General features: G+C 47.3%; 1 protein-coding gene across 9 annotated transcripts in view; it reads left to right on the top strand.

Annotated features, from left to right (window-relative positions):
• ggps1 (geranylgeranyl diphosphate synthase 1) overlaps positions 1-19,362 on the top strand; it is a 42,139-nt gene extending 22,777 nt beyond the window's left edge. For all 9 annotated transcript variants that reach the window (XM_071391280.1, XM_071391277.1, XM_071391281.1 and 6 more), the window contains 3 exons: positions 17,361-17,525; positions 17,606-17,821; positions 18,247-19,362. In XM_071391280.1, coding sequence (XP_071247381.1) covers positions 17,361-17,525; positions 17,606-17,821; positions 18,247-18,648 — 783 coding nt within the window. In that variant the 3' untranslated portion in view covers positions 18,649-19,362. The remainder of the gene's footprint in view (positions 1-17,360; positions 17,526-17,605; positions 17,822-18,246) is intronic.
• Positions 19,363-21,731: the final 2,369 nt, after the last annotated feature.

The raw sequence follows: 21,731 nt of genomic DNA, 5'->3' as shown, positions 1-21,731 counted from the left end.
ACACTATGCTACACAGGATGCTCGCTACACTATGCTACACAGGATGCTAGCTACACTATGCTACACAGGATGCTAGCTACACTATGCTACACAGGATGCTAGCTACACTATGCTACACATGATGATGTATTACACTATGCTACACAGGATGCTGAATTACACTATGCTACACAGGATGCTGTATTACACTATGCTACACAGGATGCTAGCTACACTATGCTACACAGGATGCTGTATTACACTATGCTACACAGGATGCTGTATTACACTATGCTATACAGGATGCTAGCTACACTATGCTACACAGGATGCTAGCTAGATAGGATGCTATGCTACACTTAGCCTCAGCACAGCATCAAGAATAATGCAGCATGTCAGATCATGTTAGCTCTGCTGTTCTACATGTGTCTGAATGTTTTATGAGTCTTCTCTGGAGAGCGAGAGAAAGGCAGTAAATCTAGCTATCGCCTCGCGGGCAGTACAAGGATGAAAGGGGATACCTAGTCAGTTGTACAACTGAAATGTGTCTTCCACATTTAAACCAACCCCTCTGAATCAGAGAGGTGCGGGGGTGCTGCCATAATCGACCTCCACGTCATCGGCGCCCGGGGAACAGTGGGTTAACTGCCTTGCTCAGGGGAACAGTGGGTTAACTGCCTTGTTCAGGGGAACAGTGGGTTAACTGCCTTGCTCAGGGGAACAGTGGGTTAACTGCCTTGCTCAGGGGCAGAACAACAGATTTGACCTTGTCAGCTCGGGGTTTGATCCAGCAACCTTTCGGTTGATAGTCCAACTCTCCTTCCCGCCAGGCTACCTGTCGCCGTACAGCTCTTGTCCCCTCGCGGGCAGTACAACCTCTACCTTACCTGACACCTTAGACCCACTTCAATTTGCTTACCGCCCCAATAGATCCACAGATGATGCCATCACACTGCACACTGCCCTATCCCATCTGGACAAGAGGAATACCTAGGTCAGAATGCTGTTCATTGACTAAAGCTCAGCAATCTACACCATAGCTCATCATTAAGCTCGGGTCCCTGGGTCTGAACTCCGCCCTGTACAACTGGGTCCTGGGCTTCCTGCCACCCCCCCCCCCCCCCCAGGTGGTGAAGGTAGGAAACAACACCTCCAATAAGCTGATCCTCAACACAGGGGCCCCACAAAGGTGCGTCCTCAGCCCCCTCTTGTACTCCCTGTTCACCCATGGCTGCGTGGCAAAAACGATCATGAACAAAACGATCGTGGACTTCAAGAAACAGCAGAGGGAGAAGTCCCCTATCCACATCGACGGGTCAGCAGTGGAGAAGGTGGAAGGCTTCAAGTTCCTCGGCGTACACAACACTGACAATCTGAAATGGTACAGGCAGACAGGCAGGCAGACAGGCAGGCAGGCAGACAGACAGGCAGACAGACAGACAGGCAGACAGACAGACAGACAGACAGACAGTGTGGTGAAGAAGAAGCAACAGTTGTCTCTTTTGGCTTGTCACCTAAAACCCTCAAGTTTAAAAACAAATAAATACACAATCGAGAGCATCCTGTCGGGCTGTATCACCGCCTGGTACGGCGACTGCACCGCCCGCAACCGTAAGGCTCTCCAGAGGGTGGTGCGGTCTGCACAACGCATCACCGGGGGCAAACTACCTGACCTCCAGGACACCTACACCACCCAATGTCACAGGAAGGCCATAAAGATCATCAAGGACAACAACCACCCAAGCCACTGCCAGTTCACCCCGCTATCATCCAGAAGGCGAGGTCAGTACAGGTGCATCAAAGCTGGGACAGAGAGACTGAAAAACAGCTTCTATCTCAAGCTCATCAGACTGTTAAATAGCAATCACTAGGCGGCTTCCACCCGGTTACTCATCCCTGCACCTTAGAGGCTGCTGCCCCATATACATAGACTTGGAATCACTGGCCACTTTAATAATGGAACACTAGTCACTTTAATAATGTTTACATACTGCTTTACTCATCTCATATATACTGTATTCTGTTCTACTGTATTTAGTCAATGCCACTCTGACATTGCTCGTCCTAATATTTATATATTTCTTCACTCCATTTAACTTTAGATTTGTGTGTATTTAGTTAGAAACTACTGCACTGTTGGAGCTAGGAACACAATCATTTAGTTAGATACTACTGCACTGTTGGAGCTAGGAACACAAGCATTTAGTTAGATACTACTGCACTGTTGGAGCTAGGAACACAAGCATTTAGTTAGATATTACTGCACTGTTGGAGCTAGGAACGCAAGCATTTAGTTAGATACTACTGCACTGTTGGAGCTAGGAACGCAATCATTTAGTTAGATACTACTGCACTGTTGGAGCTAGGAACGCAATCATTTAGTTAGATACTACTGCACTGTTGGAGCTAGGAACGCAATCATTTAGTTAGATACTACTGCACTGTTGGAGCTAGGAACACAATCATTTAGTTAGATACTACTGCACTGTTGGAGCTAGGAACGCAATCATTTAGTTTGATACTACTGCACTGTTGGAGCTAGGAACACAAGCATTTAGTTAGATACTACTGCACTGTTGGAGCTAGGAACACAAGCATTTAGTTAGATACTACTGCACTGTTGGAGCTAGGAACACAATCATTTAGTTAGATACTACTGCACTGTTGGAGCTAGGAACACAAGCATTTAGTTAGATACTACTAGCTCCAACAGTGCAGGAACACAAGCATTTCACACACACACATTGCACAACTCCGGGTCCCATCGCGGGCAGCACAACTCCGGGTCCCATCGCGGGCAGCACAACTCCGGGTCCCATCGCGGGCAGCACAACTCCGGGTCCCCTCGCGGGCAGCCCATCTCCGGGTCCACTCGCGGGCAGCCCTATGCCCCTCTGACTTGAGGTAAATAGAAAATTAAAGGTGTTTTTATACGAGATGCCAAATGAAGAGACATTTGTTCTGTTTGACTGGCATGTTGGCAGCCTCCGTTTTAAAATGCAGAACATGTGACCAGATTCAGTGTGCGTACAAAGAGCTCCCTAAATAACAGGTGACATGTTATCTTCATACACTATCTGTTATTGTGTCACAGCACAGCGATTACACAGCTCTCCTCCCTATCAATTCAATTTCAATTGCATTCTCGCTCGCTCTCCTCGCTCTGTGCGCTCGTTCTCCGCTCGCTCTCCTTTCTCTCCTCTCTCTCTCTCTCTCTCTCTGTACTCTCTGTCTCTCTCTGCGCTCGCTCGCTCTCCTCTCTCTCTCTGCGCTCGCTCGCTCGCTCTCCTCTCTTTCTCTGTACGCTCTCTCTCTGTCTCTCTGCGCTCGCTCTCCTCTCTGCTCCATCTCCCCCTCTCTCTCTCTGTCTCTCTCTGCCCTCGCTCTCTGCTCCATCTCCCCTTCTCTCTCTCTGTCTCTCTCTGCACTCGCTCTCTGATCCATCTCCCCCTCTCTCTCTCTCTGCCCTCGCTCTCTGCTCCATCTCCCCCTCTCTCTCTCTGTCTCTCTGCAATCGCTCTCTGCTCCATCTCCCCCTCTCTCTCTCTCTGTCTCTCTCTGCCCTCGCTCTCTGCTCCATCTCCCCCTCTCTCTCTCTCTCTGTCTCTCTCTGCCCTCGCTCTCTGCTCCATCTCCTTCTCTGTCTCTCTGCGCTCCATCTCTGCTCCATCTCCCCCCTCTCTCTCTGCTCCATCTCCCCCTCTCTCTGCTCCATCTCCCTCTTTCTCTCTCGGTCTCTCTCTGCCCTCGCTCTCTGCTCCATCTCCCTCTCTCTCTCTCTGTCTCTGCGCTCGCTCTCTGCTCCATCTCCCTCTCTCTCTCTCTCTGTCTCTCTGTCCTCGCTCTCTGCTCCATCTCCCTCTCAATTCAATTCAATTCAATTGACTTTATTGACATGGCAAGTTATTATTACTTACATTGTCAAAGTATACATATCGAAAAATTTAAATAAAATATATATGTATATATATACACAAAATATATATATATTTATATATAAATAAATGGTGGGACTAACAGTAATAATAATAGTAGTAGTGGACATGGGATTACCATTAATAACAGCTACAACAACAATATTAATCAGAACAACAATACATTAAAGCAACAGTAGTAGACCAGTGTCAACATGACTGAGAAGACACATGACCTGGTACGAAAGACAAAACAAAACTAAGCTAAATGGGAAATATTATCAACATTACTTTGCATTTTTCACTGGCTGTCCCTCAGGCTGTGGCAGGAGGACACATATTTGGCTGCCAAAACTGCACATTTTGGCTTTTCACCCAACAAATATTTGAATTTTTCTTCATCTTTTATAGTTTCAAATTCTTTGTATTGAATTATAATTTTGGGAAAGAAATATGCTCTTAGGTCTGAGTATTTGTCACAGTGTAGTAGGAAATGCACTTCTGTCTCTACCTCTCCCCTGGAGCAGAGTGAGCACAGCCTGTCCTCCCTGGGCAGCCAGGTTTGTCTGTGACGACCGGTCTCTATAGCCAGACTGTGCTCACTGAGTCTGTACCTAGTCAATGTTTTCCTCAGTTTTCTATCAGTCACAGTGGTCAGATAGTCTGCCACCATGTACTGTCTGTTTAGAGCCAAATAGCATTGAAGTTTACTTTGATTTTTTGTGGTGTCTTTCCAATAGGTTATATATTTTTCTTTTTGTTTTGTGATGATTTGGTTGGGCCAGATTTTCTGAGGGCTGTCCCGAGGCTCTATGGGGTTGGTTTGGGTTGGTGAACTGAGCCTCAGAACCAGCTGGCTGAGGGGACTCTTCTCTGGTTTCATCTCTTGACATTGTAGAGCTGTGTGAATGAATGTTTTAGGGTCACTTGTTTTTAGATGGTTGTAAAATGTGATGGCTCTTTTTTCTATTCGAATGAGGAGGGGATATTGGCCCAATTCTGCCCTACATGCGTTATTTGGAGTTTTTCTTTGTACTTGCAATACAGTCTTGCAAAACTCTGCATGCAATACTTCAATTGGATGTTTGTCCCATTTAGTAAATTCATTATTAGAGAGTGGACCCCATACTTCACTGCCATATAGAGCAAATGGTTCTATAACTGATTGAAAAATTTTGAGCCAGATTCTAATTGGAATTTCAATTTTGATGTTCCTTTTAATGGCATAGAATGCTCTTCTTGCTTTGTCTCTCAGCTCATTCACAGCCATGTGAAAGCTACCTGTGTTGCTGATATTTAGTCCTAGATATGTGTAGTTTTTGGTGTGTTCTAATAGAACTGTGTCCAAATAGAATTTATATTTGTCATCCTTATTTCCTGACCTTTTTTGGAATATCATTATATTTGTTTTTTTTAGGTTAACGGTCAGAGCCCAAGTCTGACAGAACCTGTGAAGATGATCTAGGTGTTGCTGTAACCCCTCTTTAGTGGGAGACAGCAGCACCAGGTCATCTGCGTACAGCAGACACTTGATTTCAGTGTTGTGTAGGGTGATACCAGGTGCTGTCGATTCTTCTAATGTTTTTGCCAATTCATTCATGTAGATGTTAAATAATGTTGGACTCCTCTCTCTCTCTCTCTCTGTCTCTCTCTGCGCTCGCTCTTTGCTCCATCTCCCCCTCTCTCTTCATGTCTGTGCGGCAGCGTGGTTTATTTGGCAGTAAACTCTCCCTGAACCCGGCCAACAGACTGAGCGTGCTTGCCGCCATCATTAACAAGCGGCTGTCGGGCAGTGTAGTCAGTCGCCTCAACACCATGGAAACAGCACAGATACAGCCAGCCAGTGACTGACTGATTGACAGGGTTCACCCATGTCTCTGTCATCTGTCCGGGCTGTATATTTATTCTCCATCAGGAAACACACACCTCTTTACATGTTACTATGTCTATGATCCAGAGCTTCCATCTGTAGGCATCTGACTCCTGAAAACCCTTTCCCAGCCTCTCTAGCAGCATCCAGCCTACAGCTGGCAATACAATATTGACTGACTTGAGGTTCTCTGTACTGTAGCCCTGTCTGGGAGCTGCAGCTAGTAATTAGTACAGTAGGTGCCTCTTGCTCTGTCTGTGGGTATACAGTGGGTCATGGATTCTGTGGGCTAGGATTCAGGGGAGCTCTGTGGGCTAGGATTCAGGGGAGCTCTGTGGGCGAGGATTCAGGGGAGCTCTGTGGGCTAGTAGTGTAGGGGTCAGGGGAGTTCTGTGGGCTAGTAGTGTAGGATTCAGGGGAGCTCTGTCGGCTAGGATTCAGGGGAGCTCTGTGGGCTAGCATTCAGGGGAGCTCTGTGGGCTAGGATTCAGGGGAGCTCTGTGGGCTAGCATTCAGGGGAGCTCTGTGGGCTAGCATTCAGGGGAGCTCTGTGGGCTAGCATTCAGGGGAGCTCTGTGGGCTAGCATTCAGGGGAGCTCTGTGGGCTAGTAGTGTAGGGGTCAGGGGAGCCCTGTAGGCTAGTAGTGTAGGGGTCAGGGAAGTTCTGTGGGCTAGGATTCAGGGGAGCTCTGTGGGCTAGTAATGTAGGGGTCAGGGGAGCTCTGTGGGCTAGGATTCAGGGGAGCTCTGTGGGCTAGGATTCAGGGGAACTCTGTGGGCGAGGATTCAGGGGAGCTCTGTGGGCGAGGATTCAGGGGAGCTCTGTGGGATAGGATTCAGGGGAGCTCTGTGGGCTAGTAGTGTAGGGATCAGGGGAGCTCTGTGGGCTATGATTCAGGGGAACTCTGTGGGCTAGTAGTGTAGGGGTCAGGGGAGCTCTGTGGGCTAGGATTCAGGGGAGCTCTGTGGGCTAGGATTCAGGGGAGCTCTGTGGGCTAGGATTCAGGGGAGCTCTGTGGGCTAGGATTCAGGGAAGCTCTGTGGGCTAGGATTCAGGGGAGCTCTGTGGGCTAGGATTCAGGGGAGCTCTGTGGGCGAAGATTCAGGGGAGCTCTGTGGGCTAGTAGTGTAGGGGTCAGGGAAGTTCTGTGGGCTAGGATTCAGGGGAGCTCTGTGGGCTAGGATTCAGGGGAGCTCTGTGGGCTAGGATTCAGGGGAGCTCTGTGGGCTAGGATTCAGGGAAGCTATGTGGGCTAGGATTCAGGGGAGCTCTGTGGGCTAGGATTCAGGGGAGCTCTGTGGGCTAGGATTCAGGGGAGCTCTGTGGGCGAAGATTCAGGGGAGCTCTGTGGGCTAGTAGTGTAGGGGTCAGGGAAGTTCTGTGGGCTAGGATTCAGGGGAGCTCTGTGGGCTAGGATTCAGGGGAGCTCTGTGGGCTAGGATTCAGGGGAGCTCTGTGGGCTAGGATTCAGGGAAGCTATGTGGGCTAGGATTCAGGGGAGCTCTGTGGGCTAGGATTCAGGGGAGCTCTGTGGGCTAGGATTCAGGGGAGCTCTGGGCTAGGATTCAGGGGAGCTCTGTGGCTAGGATTCAGGGAAGCTCTGTGGGCTAGGATTCAGGGAGCTCTGTGGGCTAGTAGTGTAGGGGTCAGGGAAGCTCTGTGGGCTAGGATTCAGGGGAGCTCTGTGGGCGAGGATTCAGGGGAGCTCTGTGGGCGAGGATTCAGGGGAGCTCTGTGGGCGAGGATTCAGGGGAGCTCTGTGGTCAGGGGAGCCCTGTAGGCTAGTAGTGTAGGGGTCAGGGAAGTTCTGTGGGCTAGGATTCGGGGGAGCTCTGTGGGCTAGGATTCAGGGGAGCTCTGTGAGCTAGGATTCGGGGGAGCTCTGTGGGCTAGGATTCGGGGAGCTCTGTGGGCTAGGATTCAGGGGAACTCTGTGGTCAGGGGAGCCCTGTAGGCTAGTAGTGTAGGGGTCAGGGAAGTTCTGTGGGCTAGGATTCAGGGGAGCTCTGTGGGCTAGTAGTGTAGGGGTCAGGGGAGCTCTGTGGGCTAGGATTCATGGGAGCTCTGTGGGCTAGGATTCAGGGAGCTCTACTGGCTAGTAGTGTAGGGGTCAGGGAAGCTCTGTGGGCGAGGATTCAGGGGAGCTCTGTGGGCTAGTAGTGTAGGATTCAGGGGAGCTCTGTGGGCGAGGATTCAGGGGAGCTCTGTGGGCGAGGATTCAGGGGAGCTCTGTGGGCGAGGATTCAGGGGAGCTCTGTAGCTTGGTAGGCTAGTAGTGTAGGGCTCAAGGGAGCTCTGTAGGCAGTAGTGAGGCCAGTGTATGGGGTGAGGCAGACAGAAGGACACTGGCTAGAGCAGCAGATTTATGCAGAGTTGTCCTGGGGTGTGTTCTAAATAGCCCCTTATTCCCTATATACAGTTGAAGTCAGAAGTTTACATACACTTAGGTTGGAGTCATTAAAACTAGTTTTTCAACCACTCCACACATTTCTTGTTAACTAACTATGGTTTTGACAAGTCGGTTAGGACATCTACTTTGTGCATGACACAAGTAATTTTTCCAACAATTGTCTACAGACAGATTAATTCACTGTATTACAATTCCAGTGGGTCAGACGTTTACATACACTAAGTTGACTGTGCCTTTAAACAGATTGGAAAATTCCAGAAAATGATGTCATGGCTTAGCAGCTTCTGATAGGCTAATTGACATAATTTGAGTCAATTGGAGGTGTACCTGTGGATGTATTTCAAGGCCTATCTTCAAACTCAGTGCCTCTTTGCTTGACATCATGGGAATCAGAAATCAGCCTAGACCCCCCCAAAAAAATTGTAGACCTCCACAAGTCTGGTTCATCCATGGGAGCAATTTCCAAATGCCTTAAGGTACCACATTCATCTTTACAAACAATAGTATGCAAGTATAAACACCATGGGACCACGCAGCCGTCATACCGCTCAGGAAGGAGACGCGTTCTGTCTCCTAGATATGAACGTACTTTGGTGCGAAAACTGCACATCAATCCCAGAACAACAGCAAAGGACCTTGTGAAGATGCTGGAGGAAACAGGTACAAAAGTATCTATATCCATAGTAAAACGAGTCCTATATCGACATAACCTGAAAGGCCGCTCAGCAAGGAAGAAGCCACTGCTCCGAAACCACCATTAAAAAAGCCAGACTACGGTTTGCAACTGCACATGGGGACAAAGATCGTACTTTTTGTCCACTGGTCAGATGAAACAAAAATAGAACTGTTTGGCCATAATGACCATCGTTATGTTTGGAGGAAAAGGGGGAGGCTTGCAAACCGAAGAACACTATCCCAACCGTGAAGCACGGGGGTGGCAGCATCATGTTGTGGGGGTGCTTTGCTGCAGGAGGGACTGGTGCACTTCACAAAATAGATGGCATCATGAGGTAGGAAAATGATGTGGATATATTGAAGCAACATCTCAAGACATCAGTCAGGAAGTTAAAGCTTGGTCGCAAATGGGTCTTCCAAATAGACAATGACCCCAAGCATACTTCCAACGTTGTGGAAAAATGGCTTAAGGACAACAAAGTCAAGGTATTGGAGTGGCCATCACAAAGCCTTGACCTCAATCCTATAGAAAATTTGTGGGCAGAACTGAAAAAGCATGTGCAAGCAAGGAGGCCTACAAACCTGACTCAGTTACACCAGCTCTGTCAGGAGGGATGGGCCAAAATTCACCCAACTTATTGTGGGAAGCTTGTGGAAGGCTACCCGAAACGTTTGACCCATCTTAACTGACCGAAGACAGGGAATTTTTACTACGATTAAATGTCAGGAATTGTGAAAAACTGAGTTTAAATGTATTTTGTTAAGGTGTATGTAAACTTCCGACTTCAACTGTAGTACACTACTTTTGACCAGAGCCCTGGACAAAAGTAGTGCACTACATAGGGAATAGGGTTCCATTTGGACTAGAATTGGTTTGTAGAGGGAAGACAGACTGCTAGACAAGGTAAGGTGTTCTCTTATTAGTGGCGTTGATATTTGTGGGGTGGAGTATTGTGGGGTGGGGTGGAGTGTTGTGGGATGGGGTGGAGTGTTGTGGGATGGGGTGGAGTGTTGTGGGATGGGGTGGAGTGTTGTGTTGTGATGGGGTGGAGTGTTGTGGAGTGGGATGGGTGGAGTGTTGTGGGATGGGATGGAGTGGAGTGGTATGGGATGGGATGGAGTGGTATGGGATGGAGTGGAGTATTGTGGGATGGAGTGAAGTATTGTGGGATGGAGTGGAGTATTGTGGGATGGAGTGGAGTGTTGTGGGATGGAGTGGAGTGTTGTGGGATGGAGTGTTGTGAAGTGTTGTGGAGTGTTGTGGGATGGAGTGGAGTGTTGTGGGATGGAGTGGAGTGTTGTGGGATGGAGTGGAGTGTTGTGGGATGGAGTGGAGTGTTGTGGGATGGAGTGGAGTGTTGTGGGATGGAGTGGAGTATTGTGGGATGGAGTGGAGTATTGTGGGATGGAGTGGAGTGTTGTGGGATGAAGTGGAGTGTTGTGGAGTGTTGTGGAGTGTTGTGGGATGGAGTGGAGTGTTGTGGGATGGAGTGGAGTGTTGTGGGATGGAGTGGAGTGTTGTGGAGTGTTGTGGGATGGAGTGGAGTGTTGTGGAGTGTTGTGGGATGGAGTGGAGTGTTGTGGGGTGGGGTGGAGTATTGTGGGATGGAGTGGGATGGAGTGGAGTGTTGTGGGATGGAGTGGAGTGTTGTGGGATGGAGTGGAGTGTTGTGGGATGGAGTGGAGTGTTGTGGGATGGAGTGGGATGGAGTGGAGTGTTGTGGGATGGAGTGGAGTGTTGTGGGATGGAGTGGAGTGTTGTGGGATGGAGTGGAGTGTTGTGGGATGGAGTGTTGTGGGATGGAGTGGAGTGGAGTATTGTGGGATGGGATGGAGTGGAGTATTGTGGGATGGAGTGGAGTGTTGTTGGATGGAGTGGAGTGTTGTGGGATGGAGTGGAGTGGGATGGGATGGAGTGGGGTGGAGTGGAGTGTTGTGGGATGGAGTGGAGTGGGATGGGATGGAATGGAGTATTGTGGGATGGAGTGTTGTGGAGTGGTGTATTGTGGGATGGAGTGGTGTATTGTGGGGTGAGATGCTCCAAATCCTCATTCTAGAGTTTGTAATCCAAAGATTGTCCTCCTAGATAACATGTATATAGTCTCCCTGTCTGTTCTCTGAATTGACTTGCAGATGAACTTGTGTCTAGGTCTACCCTTTTCTGTTCAGCTGAAGTGGGTGGAGTTTTTGGTTTTACTGTGCTTGAAAAAAAGGCAATTTTACACAGACACATAGACCGCTTTAATTACCAGGCCACAGCACCTGTCTTCTGAATCACCTCCCAGTAAAGCCCTGTTCCACCACTCTGACAGGACCGTGGCAGCCTGCTGTCTTCTGAATCACCTCCCAGTAAAGCCCTGTTCCACCACTCTGACAGGACCTGGATTAGAGACAACTGGGTCGTATTGACTTGACACCAAACAAAAGTAAACTGACGTAAACCGGGAGAGGGAGAAAAGAAAATCCGTTGCAAATGTTTTGCTACGTTTGTTAGCCCAGTGGGTATTTTAACAGACAAGGACATGGGAACATTCATGTCTGTAATGTTTCTAGCTTCGTAATAAGGGAACCAGTCTTTTCACGCCACTTCGATACCGAAGTGACTTTTTTCATAGCAGGGTCGAACAATTAACGTACCAGGTTAGGAGACCTGAGGTTAGGGTTAGGAGACCTGAGGTTAGGGTTAGGAGACCGGAGGTTAGGGTTAGGAGACCGGAGTTTAGGGTTAGGAGACCGGAGGTTAGGGTCAGGAGACCGGAGGTTAGGGTCAGGAGACCGGAGGTTAGGGTCAGGAGACCGGAGGTTAGGGTCAGGAGACCGGAGGTTAGGGTCAGGAGACCTGAGGTTAGGGTCAGGAGACCTGAGGTTAGGGTCAGGAGACCGGAGGTTAGGGTCAGGAGACCGGAGGTTAGGGTCAGGAGACCGGAGGTTAGGGTCAGGAGACCGGAGGTTAGGGTCAGGAGACCGGAGGTTAGGGTCAGGAGACCGGAGGTTAGGGTCAGGAGACCGGAGGTTAGGGTCAGGAGACCGGAGGTTAGGGTCAGGAGACCGGAGGTTAGGGTCAGGAGACCTGAGGTTAGGGTCAGGAGACCTGAGGTTAGGGTTAGGAGACTACGTGAGGTTAGGAGACTACGTGAGGTTGAGGTTAGGAGACTTGAGGTTAGTGAAAAACCAGGCATTATACAGACACTATCTCCTTCTGCCTGGAGCTGTTTTCTTACAGTGCGCCCCCTGGCGGTGGCAGAGAGACATGACACGTCTATTCTCTGCCTGGAGCTGTTTTCTGACAGTGCGCTCCCTGGCTGTGGCAGAGAGACATGACACGTATATTCTCTGCCTGGAGCTGTTTTCTGACAGTGCGCCCCCTGGCGGTGGCAGAGAGACATGACACGTATATTCTCTGCCTGGAGCTGTTTTCTGACAGTGCGCCCCCTGGCTGTGGCAGAGAGACATGACACGTATATTCTCTGCCTGGAGCTGTTTTCTGACAGTGCGCCCCCTGGCTGTGGCAGAGAGACATGACACGTATATTCTCTGCCTGGAGCTGTTTTCTGACAGTGCGCCCCCTGGCGGTGGCAGAGAGACATGACACGTATATTCTCTGCCTGGAGCTGTTTTCTGACAGTGCGCCCCCCTGGCGGTGGCAGAGAGACATGACACGTCTATTCTCTGCCTGGAGCTGTTTTCTGACAGTGCGCCCCCTGGCGGTGGCAGAGAGACATGACACGTCTATTCTCTGCCTGGAGCTGTTTTCTGACAGTGCGCCCCCTGGCTGTGGCAGAGAGACATGTCTGGTTCTGGGCTGACAGGCTGCCCTCTACTTTTACAAGTCACTGCCATTTACTCGTTTGAAATCGAGAGGGGGGGGGGCAATTCCAGTGCTCGGGGGCCTGATTGGTGACACAGTTTTGCCCCCAGCCCCAGTTAACACACCTGACTCCAATAATCACCTAATCCTGATCTTCAGTTTAGAATGTCATGGGATTATAATCAGCTGTGTTTGCTAGGGATGGAGACAAGGTGTGACACCAATCATGCGCTCGAGGACTGGAGTTGCCCACCCCTCCCCTCGTTTTAAATTAACGAAAAATATAGCTTTTTTTTTGTTGTCTCCCTCTCTAACAAACACGTATTATATTCAACAGGCTAAGTTCCTAAACTACAAATCTAACAAGATGGGCACTTTGTCTGTACTTTATGTCCACCGACAACTATGCAGGTACAAAATGGCACCCTATGAAGTGCACTACTTTTGACCAAGATCAATAGGGTCAAAGGTGAAAGCACTGTTTTAAAAGTAGTGCACTATATATGGAATAGGGACCTACGATGGCACTACAGTGTCCGTCTCGTCCCTGACCCACCGGCCAGCTGGTTCTGTGAGGCTCAGTCGGTAGAACACTGTGCTTGCAACGGTAAGGGCCGTGGGTTTGGTTCCCGCTGGGGCCACTCGTATGGAAAACGTATGCACAACATGACTAAGTCGCTTTGGATAAAAGTGTCTGCTAAATGGCATATATTGTAATATATAGTTTGCTTTTTACTGCATTTTACGTTTACATTTGAGTCATTTAGCAGACTCTCTGATCCAGAGCCACTACAGTAGGGAGTCATTTAGCAGACTCTCTGATCCAGAGCCACTACAGTAGGGAGTCATTTAGCAGACTCTCTGATCCAGAGCCACTACAGTAGGGAGTCATTTAGCAGACTCTCTGATCCAGAGCCACTACAGTAGGGAGTCATTTAGCAGACTCTCTGATCCAGAGCCACTACAGTAGGGAGTCATTTAGCAGACTCTCTGATCCAGAGCCACTACAGTAGTGAGTCATTTAGCAGACTCTCTGATCCAGAGCGACTTACAATTAGTGCATTCTTAAGATGGCTAGGTGAGACGACAACACATTTAGATGGCTAGGTGAGACAACACAGCACATTTAGATGGCTAGGTGAGACAACACAGCACATTTAGATGGCTAGGTGAGACAACAACACATTTAGATGGCTAGGTGAGACAACACAGCACATTTAGATGGCTAGGTGAGACGACACAGCACATTTAGATGGCGAGGTGAGACAACAACACATTTAGATGGCTAGGTGAGACAACACATTTAGATGGCTAGGTGAGACAACACATTGAGATGGCTAGGTGAGACGGCAACACATTTAGATGGCTAGGTGAGACGACACAACACATTTAGATGGCGAGGTGAGACGGCAACACATTTAGATGGCTAGGTGAGACGACAACACATTGAGATGGCTAGGTGAGACAACACATTGAGATGGCTAGGTGAGACAACACATTGAGATGGCTAGGTGAGACGGCAACACATTTAGATAGCGAGGTGAGACGGCAACACATTTAGATAGCGAGGTGAGACGACGACACATTTAGATGGCTAGGTGAGACGACGACACATTTAGATGGCTAGGTGAGATGACGACACATTTAGATGGCTAGGTGAGGAGACGACACATTTAGATGGCTAGGTGAGGCGACGACACATTTAGATGGCTAGGTGAGACGACGACACATTTAGATGGCTAGGTGAGACGACGACACATTTAGATGGCTAGGTGAGACGACGACACATTTAGATGGCGAGGTGAGACGACGACACATTTAGATGGCTAGGTGAGACGACGACACATTTAGATGGCTAGGTGAGACGACACAACACATTTAGATGGCTAGGTGAGACGACGACACATTTAGATGGCTAGGTGAGACGACGACACATTTAGATGGCTAGGTGAGGAGACACAACACATTTAGATGGCTAGGTGAGACGACAACACATTTAGATGGCGAGGTGAGACGACAACACATTTAGATGGCTAGGTGAGACGACAACACATTTAGATGGCGAGGTGAGACGACACAACACATTTAGATGGCTAGGTGAGACGACACAACACATTTAGATGGCGAGGTGAGACGACGACACATTTAGATGGCTAGGTGAGACGACAACACATTTAGATGGCTAGGTGAGGAGACACAACACATTTAGATGGCTAGGTGAGACGACGACACATTTAGATGGCTAGGTGAGACGACGACACATTTAGATGGCGAGGTGAGACGACGACACATTTAGATGGCGAGGTGAGACGACGACACATTTAGATGGCGAGGTGAGACGACGACACATTGAGATGGCTAGGTGAGACGACGACACATTTAGATGGCTAGGTGAGACGACACATTGAGATGGCTAGGTGAGACGACGACACATTTAGATGGCTAGGTGAGACGACAACACATTTAGATGGCTAGGTGAGACGACAACCCATTTAGATGGCTAGGTGAGGAGACACAACACATTTAGATGGCTAGGTGACACGACACATTTAGATGGCTAGGTGAGACGACAACCCATTTAGATGGCTAGGTGAGGAGACGACAACCCATTTAGATGGCTAGGTGAGACGACACATTTAGATGGCTAGGTGAGACGACAACCCATTTAGATGGCTAGGTGAGGAGACACAACACATTTAGATGGCTAGGTGAGACAACAACACATTTAGATGGCTAGGTGAGGAGACACAACACATTTAGATGGCTAGGTGAGACGACACAACACATTTAGATGGCTAGGTGAGACGACAACCCATTTAGATGGCTAGGTGAGGAGACACGACACATTTAGATGGCTAGGTGAGACGACAACACATTTAGATGGCTAGGTGAGGAGACACAACACATTTAGATGGCTAGGTGAGACGACACGACACATTTAGATGGCGAGGTGAGACGACAACCCATTTAGATGGCTAGGTGAGACGACACAACACATTTAGATGGCTAGGTGAGACGACACAACACATTTAGATGGCTAGGTGAGACGACAACACATTTAGATGGCTAGGTGAGACGACAACCCATTTAGATGGCTAGGTGAGGAGACACGACACATTTAGATGGCTAGGTGAGACGACAACACATTTAGATGGCTAGGTGAGGAGACACAACACATTTAGATGGCTAGGTGAGACGACACATTTAGATGGCGAGGTGAGACGACAACACATTTAGATGGCGAGGTGAGACGACAACACATTTAGATGGCTAGGTGAGACGACAACACATTTAGATGGCGAGGTGAGACGACAACACATTTAGATGGCTAGGTGAGACGACAACACATTTAGATGGCTAGGTGAGACGACAACACATTTAGATGGCTAGGTGAGACGACAACACATTTAGATGGCTAGGTGAGACGACAACACATTTAGATGGCTAGGTGAGACGACAACACATTTAGATGGCTAGGTGAGACGACACAACCCATTTAGATGGCGAGGTGAGACGACAACACATTTAGATGGCGAGGTGAGACGACAACACATTTAGATGGCTAGGTGAGACGACAACACATTTAGATGGCTAGGTGAGACGACACATTTTCCCTCATTCTTTTTTTAGCAAAGTCGGGGCTTTTGGGGAAAAGACAAGGTGAGACGGGGTGCAGACCCAAATCCTCTCCACATCACCTAGTAGGAGCGGCCTGCCAGGTAGGATACAATCCAGGAGTGTGCAGAGCCTGAGACGCCCAGCCCTGAGAGGTTGGAGAGTAGGATCTGATGGTACATGGTGTCCAAGGCAACAGATATATCTAGGAGGAGGAGGAGGAGGAGGGGGAGAGGTCTCTTGTCCTTAGCTTCACCCTACACAGAGCAGACCTCCATATTCACTGTCTGCCTGCCTACTGGGTGAATCTCCATCTCTCTTTCTCCAAATTACATTCCCTCCCACACAGTGTAGTCTTGTCAGCTAGCTCCCCCTACTGGAGAACAGCTGTAGCACAGCAGGACTTTGAGCATGGCTAGACGGTAACTCTGCGGTGGAGACCTGTAAAAGTCTCTTCTGACCTGTGACTACAACTTCTCAGTTTTTCCTAGCTACTGTGCCTCTGCATTGCTTGTTGTGGTGTTTTGTCTGTAAAGCACTTTGAAAACTGCTGATATAAAAAGAGTTTTATAAAAAAACAATGTGATTTAACTCAATGTGCCTAGTTGTATGTATAATATCTTGACATGAATTAGACCAGACGGGGACACGTCTTGAGATGCTATCAACCATAGAGGATGATTTTGTTTTACACTTGTGTCCTGTTCCTCTTAGGGAAGAAATAATTTACACACACACAGAACAGTACCAGTCAAAAGTCTGGACACATTCAAGTGTTTTTATTTTTTTTAAATGTACAAGCTTTCATCAAAGCAAAGGGTGGCTACTTTGAAGAGTCTCAATTCAATTTGTTTAACACTTTTTTGGGTTACTACATGATTCCATATGTGTTATTTCATAGTTTTGATGTCTTCACTATTATTCTACAATGTAGAAAATAGTTAAAAAATATATATATATAGAAAAATCCTTGAATGAGTAGTTGTGTCCAAACTTTTGACTGGTACTGTACATACAAAACAAACTATGAAATGAAATGATTCGACATGTTTAAACAGCTGTGAGAAACCAAAATGTCTGTTGTGTAGGTGATCATAGAAGTGACTGAGATGCTCCACAACGCCAGTCTCCTGATCGATGACATCGAGGACAGTTCTACATTGAGGAGAGGTTTCCCTGTAGCCCACAGCATCTACGGAGTCCCCTCTGTTATCAACTCTGCCAACTACGTCTACTTCCTGGGACTGGAGAAGGTGAGAGTCATTGATTGGTTGATTTTTTGGGGGGGGATCAGCGTGTTCACCAGACAGCATTATAACCCGTGTATTATTAGGTGCTAACCCTGGATCACCCCGAGGCGGTGCATCTGTTCACCAGACAGCTGTTGGAGCTGCACCGCGGCCAGGGCCTAGACATCCACTGGAGGGACACCTACACCTGTCCCACAGAGAGCCAGTACCGTACCATGGTCCTCCAGAAGACGGGGGGTCTGTTTGGCCTGGCCGTGGGGCTCATGCAGCTGTTCTCTGGCTGGAAACAAGACCTTAAGGTACATGTTAGTACTTTGACTATTTCATTTCCCGACGTGTTTATTTTCTGTGTTACTGTTAATGTTTCAACACATTTCATCTTCTAAACTTATTTGGCTACGATTTTTTTTTAAATAGTCAAATTTCTTTACTTTTTTAAAAACTTTAAAAACTTTTTATAGCAAATTGATGAGATGACAGCTTTGTAATGCAGTTATGCATACTGTGTGCTCTATCCCGTGTATATTGGATTGACAGGCCACTCCTCGGAGCCTGTTGGTTCCTATAGGGTTTTGTCTCTTTGTTTCTTGCTCTTTGGTGTTTTTAGACGGGATATCTGTTAAGCACTTTGTGACAACTGGTGATAAAAGGGCTTTATTTTTAAAAAATAAATTAAAACGTTCTGAAAAACGTTTTAACGTGATTTGACCTTTGACCCCTCTAGCCTCTCCTGGATACATTAGGACTCTTCTTCCAGATCAGAGACGACTACGCCAACCTCAACTCAACAGAGTACAGCGAGAACAAGTCCTTCTGTGAGGATCTGACCGAGGGGAAATTCTCCTTCCCCACCATCCACGCCATCTGGTCCCGTCCAGAGAGCACTCAGGTCCAGAACATCCTGAGACAGCGGACGGAGAACGTAGACATTAAGAGGTACTGTGTGGACTACCTGGAGAAGGTGGGCTCCTTCGCCTACACCAGAGAGACCCTGAGAGGGCTGGAGGCCGAGGCATACCGCCTTATCACAGACCTGGGGGGAAACCCTGAGCTGGAGGGATTAGTGAAACACCTCAGTAAGATGTTTAGGGAGCCTGAGACAAAAGCTGGCCCTAAAGAGGACTGACCGCATCTACCAAACAGTTACACAACTGTCAAACATGAGCCTGGGGTCAGGGGTCAGGGGGCGCAGTCGAGCCACACAGAACACTGACATCATGCTCACCACCACACTGACACACGGCTGGATTATACAGAGTCCCCCTGAGCATGATAACTATACCAAGCCAAGAACTCACAGCTTCGCAAACCTCGTGTTTCTAGTACTCTAGACAAATGTCAAACACAACACGTATACAGCGTTATAAATATGGAGAAGAGGAGGTATGGTCATCACATGGTCTTGTCAGAAGAACGATGTCTCTACAAAAAAAACTTTAAAAATGTAAGCGTTACTTGCAGCTTACAAAAGTTTCTTATTTTATTTTTATTTTATTTCAATACTAAATGGAAATGAGTTCCCGGCTTTAGTGTTTTAGTGAATGCCAAGTGTCAATGAGGTGTAGAAGAAAATACGAGGCCAGATTTCTGAGGACGACCAGAGTTCGGTGTGTATTAGAGGAATGAATACTCTGTTTGTACCAATGTGTTTGGTTATTGTCTGCTACCTTCACCTAAAGTCGAAGTGCGTCTCTGGTTCAACGCCTCAACGCCCCAGATGTTTCACCTGCAACACAGCATGTTCTCGACATTATTACGTTTGTTTACGTTGAGACTGTACACTGCATATGACTTATATGTAACACACATGAATTCATTGAATAAAACCTTTTTTGACAAATGGCATTTTAATTTATTTATTTATTTATTGCTGTTTTTTACATTTTAATCAATGTGCCCACGTATGCAGAGACTGCTTACATGATAAACTCCGCATGTCGACTTAATCAGAAATACTAATTTAATCCAGCCCTTAGCCAGGATAGTCCTCTCTAACAGCTGCTACTGTTTCCCAGGGATCCTCCCAACCTGCCGGGCCCTGCTACACCAGGCTAGGGGTCTGGGTGCCAAGTGGCACCTTAAGGGGCTGAGACTAGTCACAAAGGGCCTGATTTAGACTTGGGAAATGTACACACTTCTCAGTAGGTGGTATTGACTTACCTTATGCAGGTGTGGCTCCCTTTTTTACGCCCTGAATACATTTTTATTCAACTGCTGAAAACCCTCCCACTTGATGGCCAACAGATTTTCTCGAGACTATTGTATTGTCACTAAGTAGGATCATATTTATTTTACAATTATAATGTGAAAGAAATGCTTTCTAAATATAGTAACAGTCATTTCAAGCCCTTTTGCCCCACTTTTGTTGAATAGGAAAGCATTTGGCTTTTCATATTTTCATTATATTTGTATTTGAGCTTGTGCCCTCAGACTTGAGTACACCTCGGCAAGTTATAAATATGTTCACCAGAAAGGTTCCAGACCTTTCTAAAAAAAAATAACTGGTCATGGCAATCTCATGAAAAATAATTACAATTGTATTTTTTACAAATCTAAACTTTTGCCATAACGTTCAGTGAAGTATCTGTGGTTATTAGGCCTACCGACAATAATAATTTATAATATTTAACATGGTAGAAATAGGGAACAGAGAGTCAGGGTATATAATGTAAAACGTTAGAGTGCCTAAAAGGAACTTTTTAGTATAACTTTAAATGTGGAATGTTTTGAATCTCCCAAGTTTTCATCCCTTCAAGTTAAAAGGCCATAGAATATTATTTATTTTTATTCTGCACAATGGCAGCGTTTTCATAAAGTTCACTGTGGGGGAAAATTTGCTTCCGCGTGTTGCCATGATGACTGGTTTCACATTTGTCTCCAGCGATCATAAGGTAAAATATATCTAAAACAATTGTTGTAAAACATATTTTTTAAAGGCCATCCTCCTCCTCTGCTCTCTACCCATCTTCCCCTTCACAGTCCCCCTTAGTTTCGCTGCTCAGTCGAACTAGTTTTCACTCCTCCGTCATAGCGCTGCCATTCTCAACCGAAACAGCACGCTTGGAAACACTGAACCCTCACACTCAGGTCAGAGTGTTATCATCGTTGCACGGTTTCTGAGGACATTAACACAACATTCAGGTATTCGTGTGAGTTCATTATTTGGGGGGTTTCATGGTTTGTGGTAATAGGCAGTAGTGGTGTAAAGTAGTTTTTGGGGGGGGTATCTGTACTGGGGGGTATCTGTACTATTTATATTTGACAACTTTTACTCCACTACATTCCTAAAGAAAATTGTGTACTTTTTACTCCTTAAATTGTCCCTGACACCCAAAAGGGGCGGCAAGTAGTCTAGTGGTTAGTGTTGGGAGGCAGGTAGCCTGGTGGTTAGTGTTGGGAGGCAGGTAGCCTGGTTGTTAGAGCGTTGGGAGACAGGTAGCCTAGTGGTTAGAGCGTTGGGAGGCAGGTAGCCTGGTGGTTAGTGTTGGGAGGCAGGTAGCCTGGTGGTTAGAGCGTTGGGAGACAGGTAGCCTGGTGGTTAGAGCGTTGGGCGGCAGGTAGCCTGGTGGTTAGAGCGTTGGGCGGCAGGTAGCCTAGTGGTTAGAGCGTTGGGCGGAAGGTAGCCTAGTGGTTAGAGCGTTGGGCGGCAGGTAGCCTAGTGGTTAGAGCGTTGGGCCAGTAACCAAAAGGTTGCAAGATCAAATCCCTGAGCTGGCAAGGTAAAAATCTGGCCTACCCCTGAACAAGGCAGTTAACCCACTGTTCTCATGTAGGCCGTCAATGTAATTAAGAATTTGTTCTTAACTGACCTGCCTAGTTAAATAAAGGTAAATAACAAATGGCTTATTTGTCTAAGTTATTTGCTCATGAGTACGCTACCACAGCACTTTTCATAGTTGATCTTTTTACGCTGCCATGGGCAAGCTTCTAGAATTCATCAAGCATGTGCAGAGTCATTTATGACCTTTGGGCAAATCCGATAATATCTTCAGCCTGCAAATTTAGAATACAGCTTCACCAGGCCAGAGAGAGAGGCTGCCATAAATCTTGTTTGTCAATCTCAATCATTAAGTTTCTCTCTCTCCAGCTTGAGGTTAATGTTTAGGTTTTTGTTTATATTGCTGCTGTGTTTATAGCCCTTTATATCAATCGAATGTATTTATAAAGCTCTTTTTACATCCGCTGATGTCACAAAGTGCTGTACAGAAA

This window comes from Salvelinus alpinus, chromosome 3 (genome assembly GCF_045679555.1).
Source record: "Salvelinus alpinus chromosome 3, SLU_Salpinus.1, whole genome shotgun sequence".
In the NCBI taxonomy this organism is placed as follows: domain Eukaryota; kingdom Metazoa; phylum Chordata; class Actinopteri; order Salmoniformes; family Salmonidae; genus Salvelinus; species Salvelinus alpinus.
Note: the sequence above shows the minus strand (reverse complement) of the source record. Positions and strands in the feature narration are given on the sequence as shown.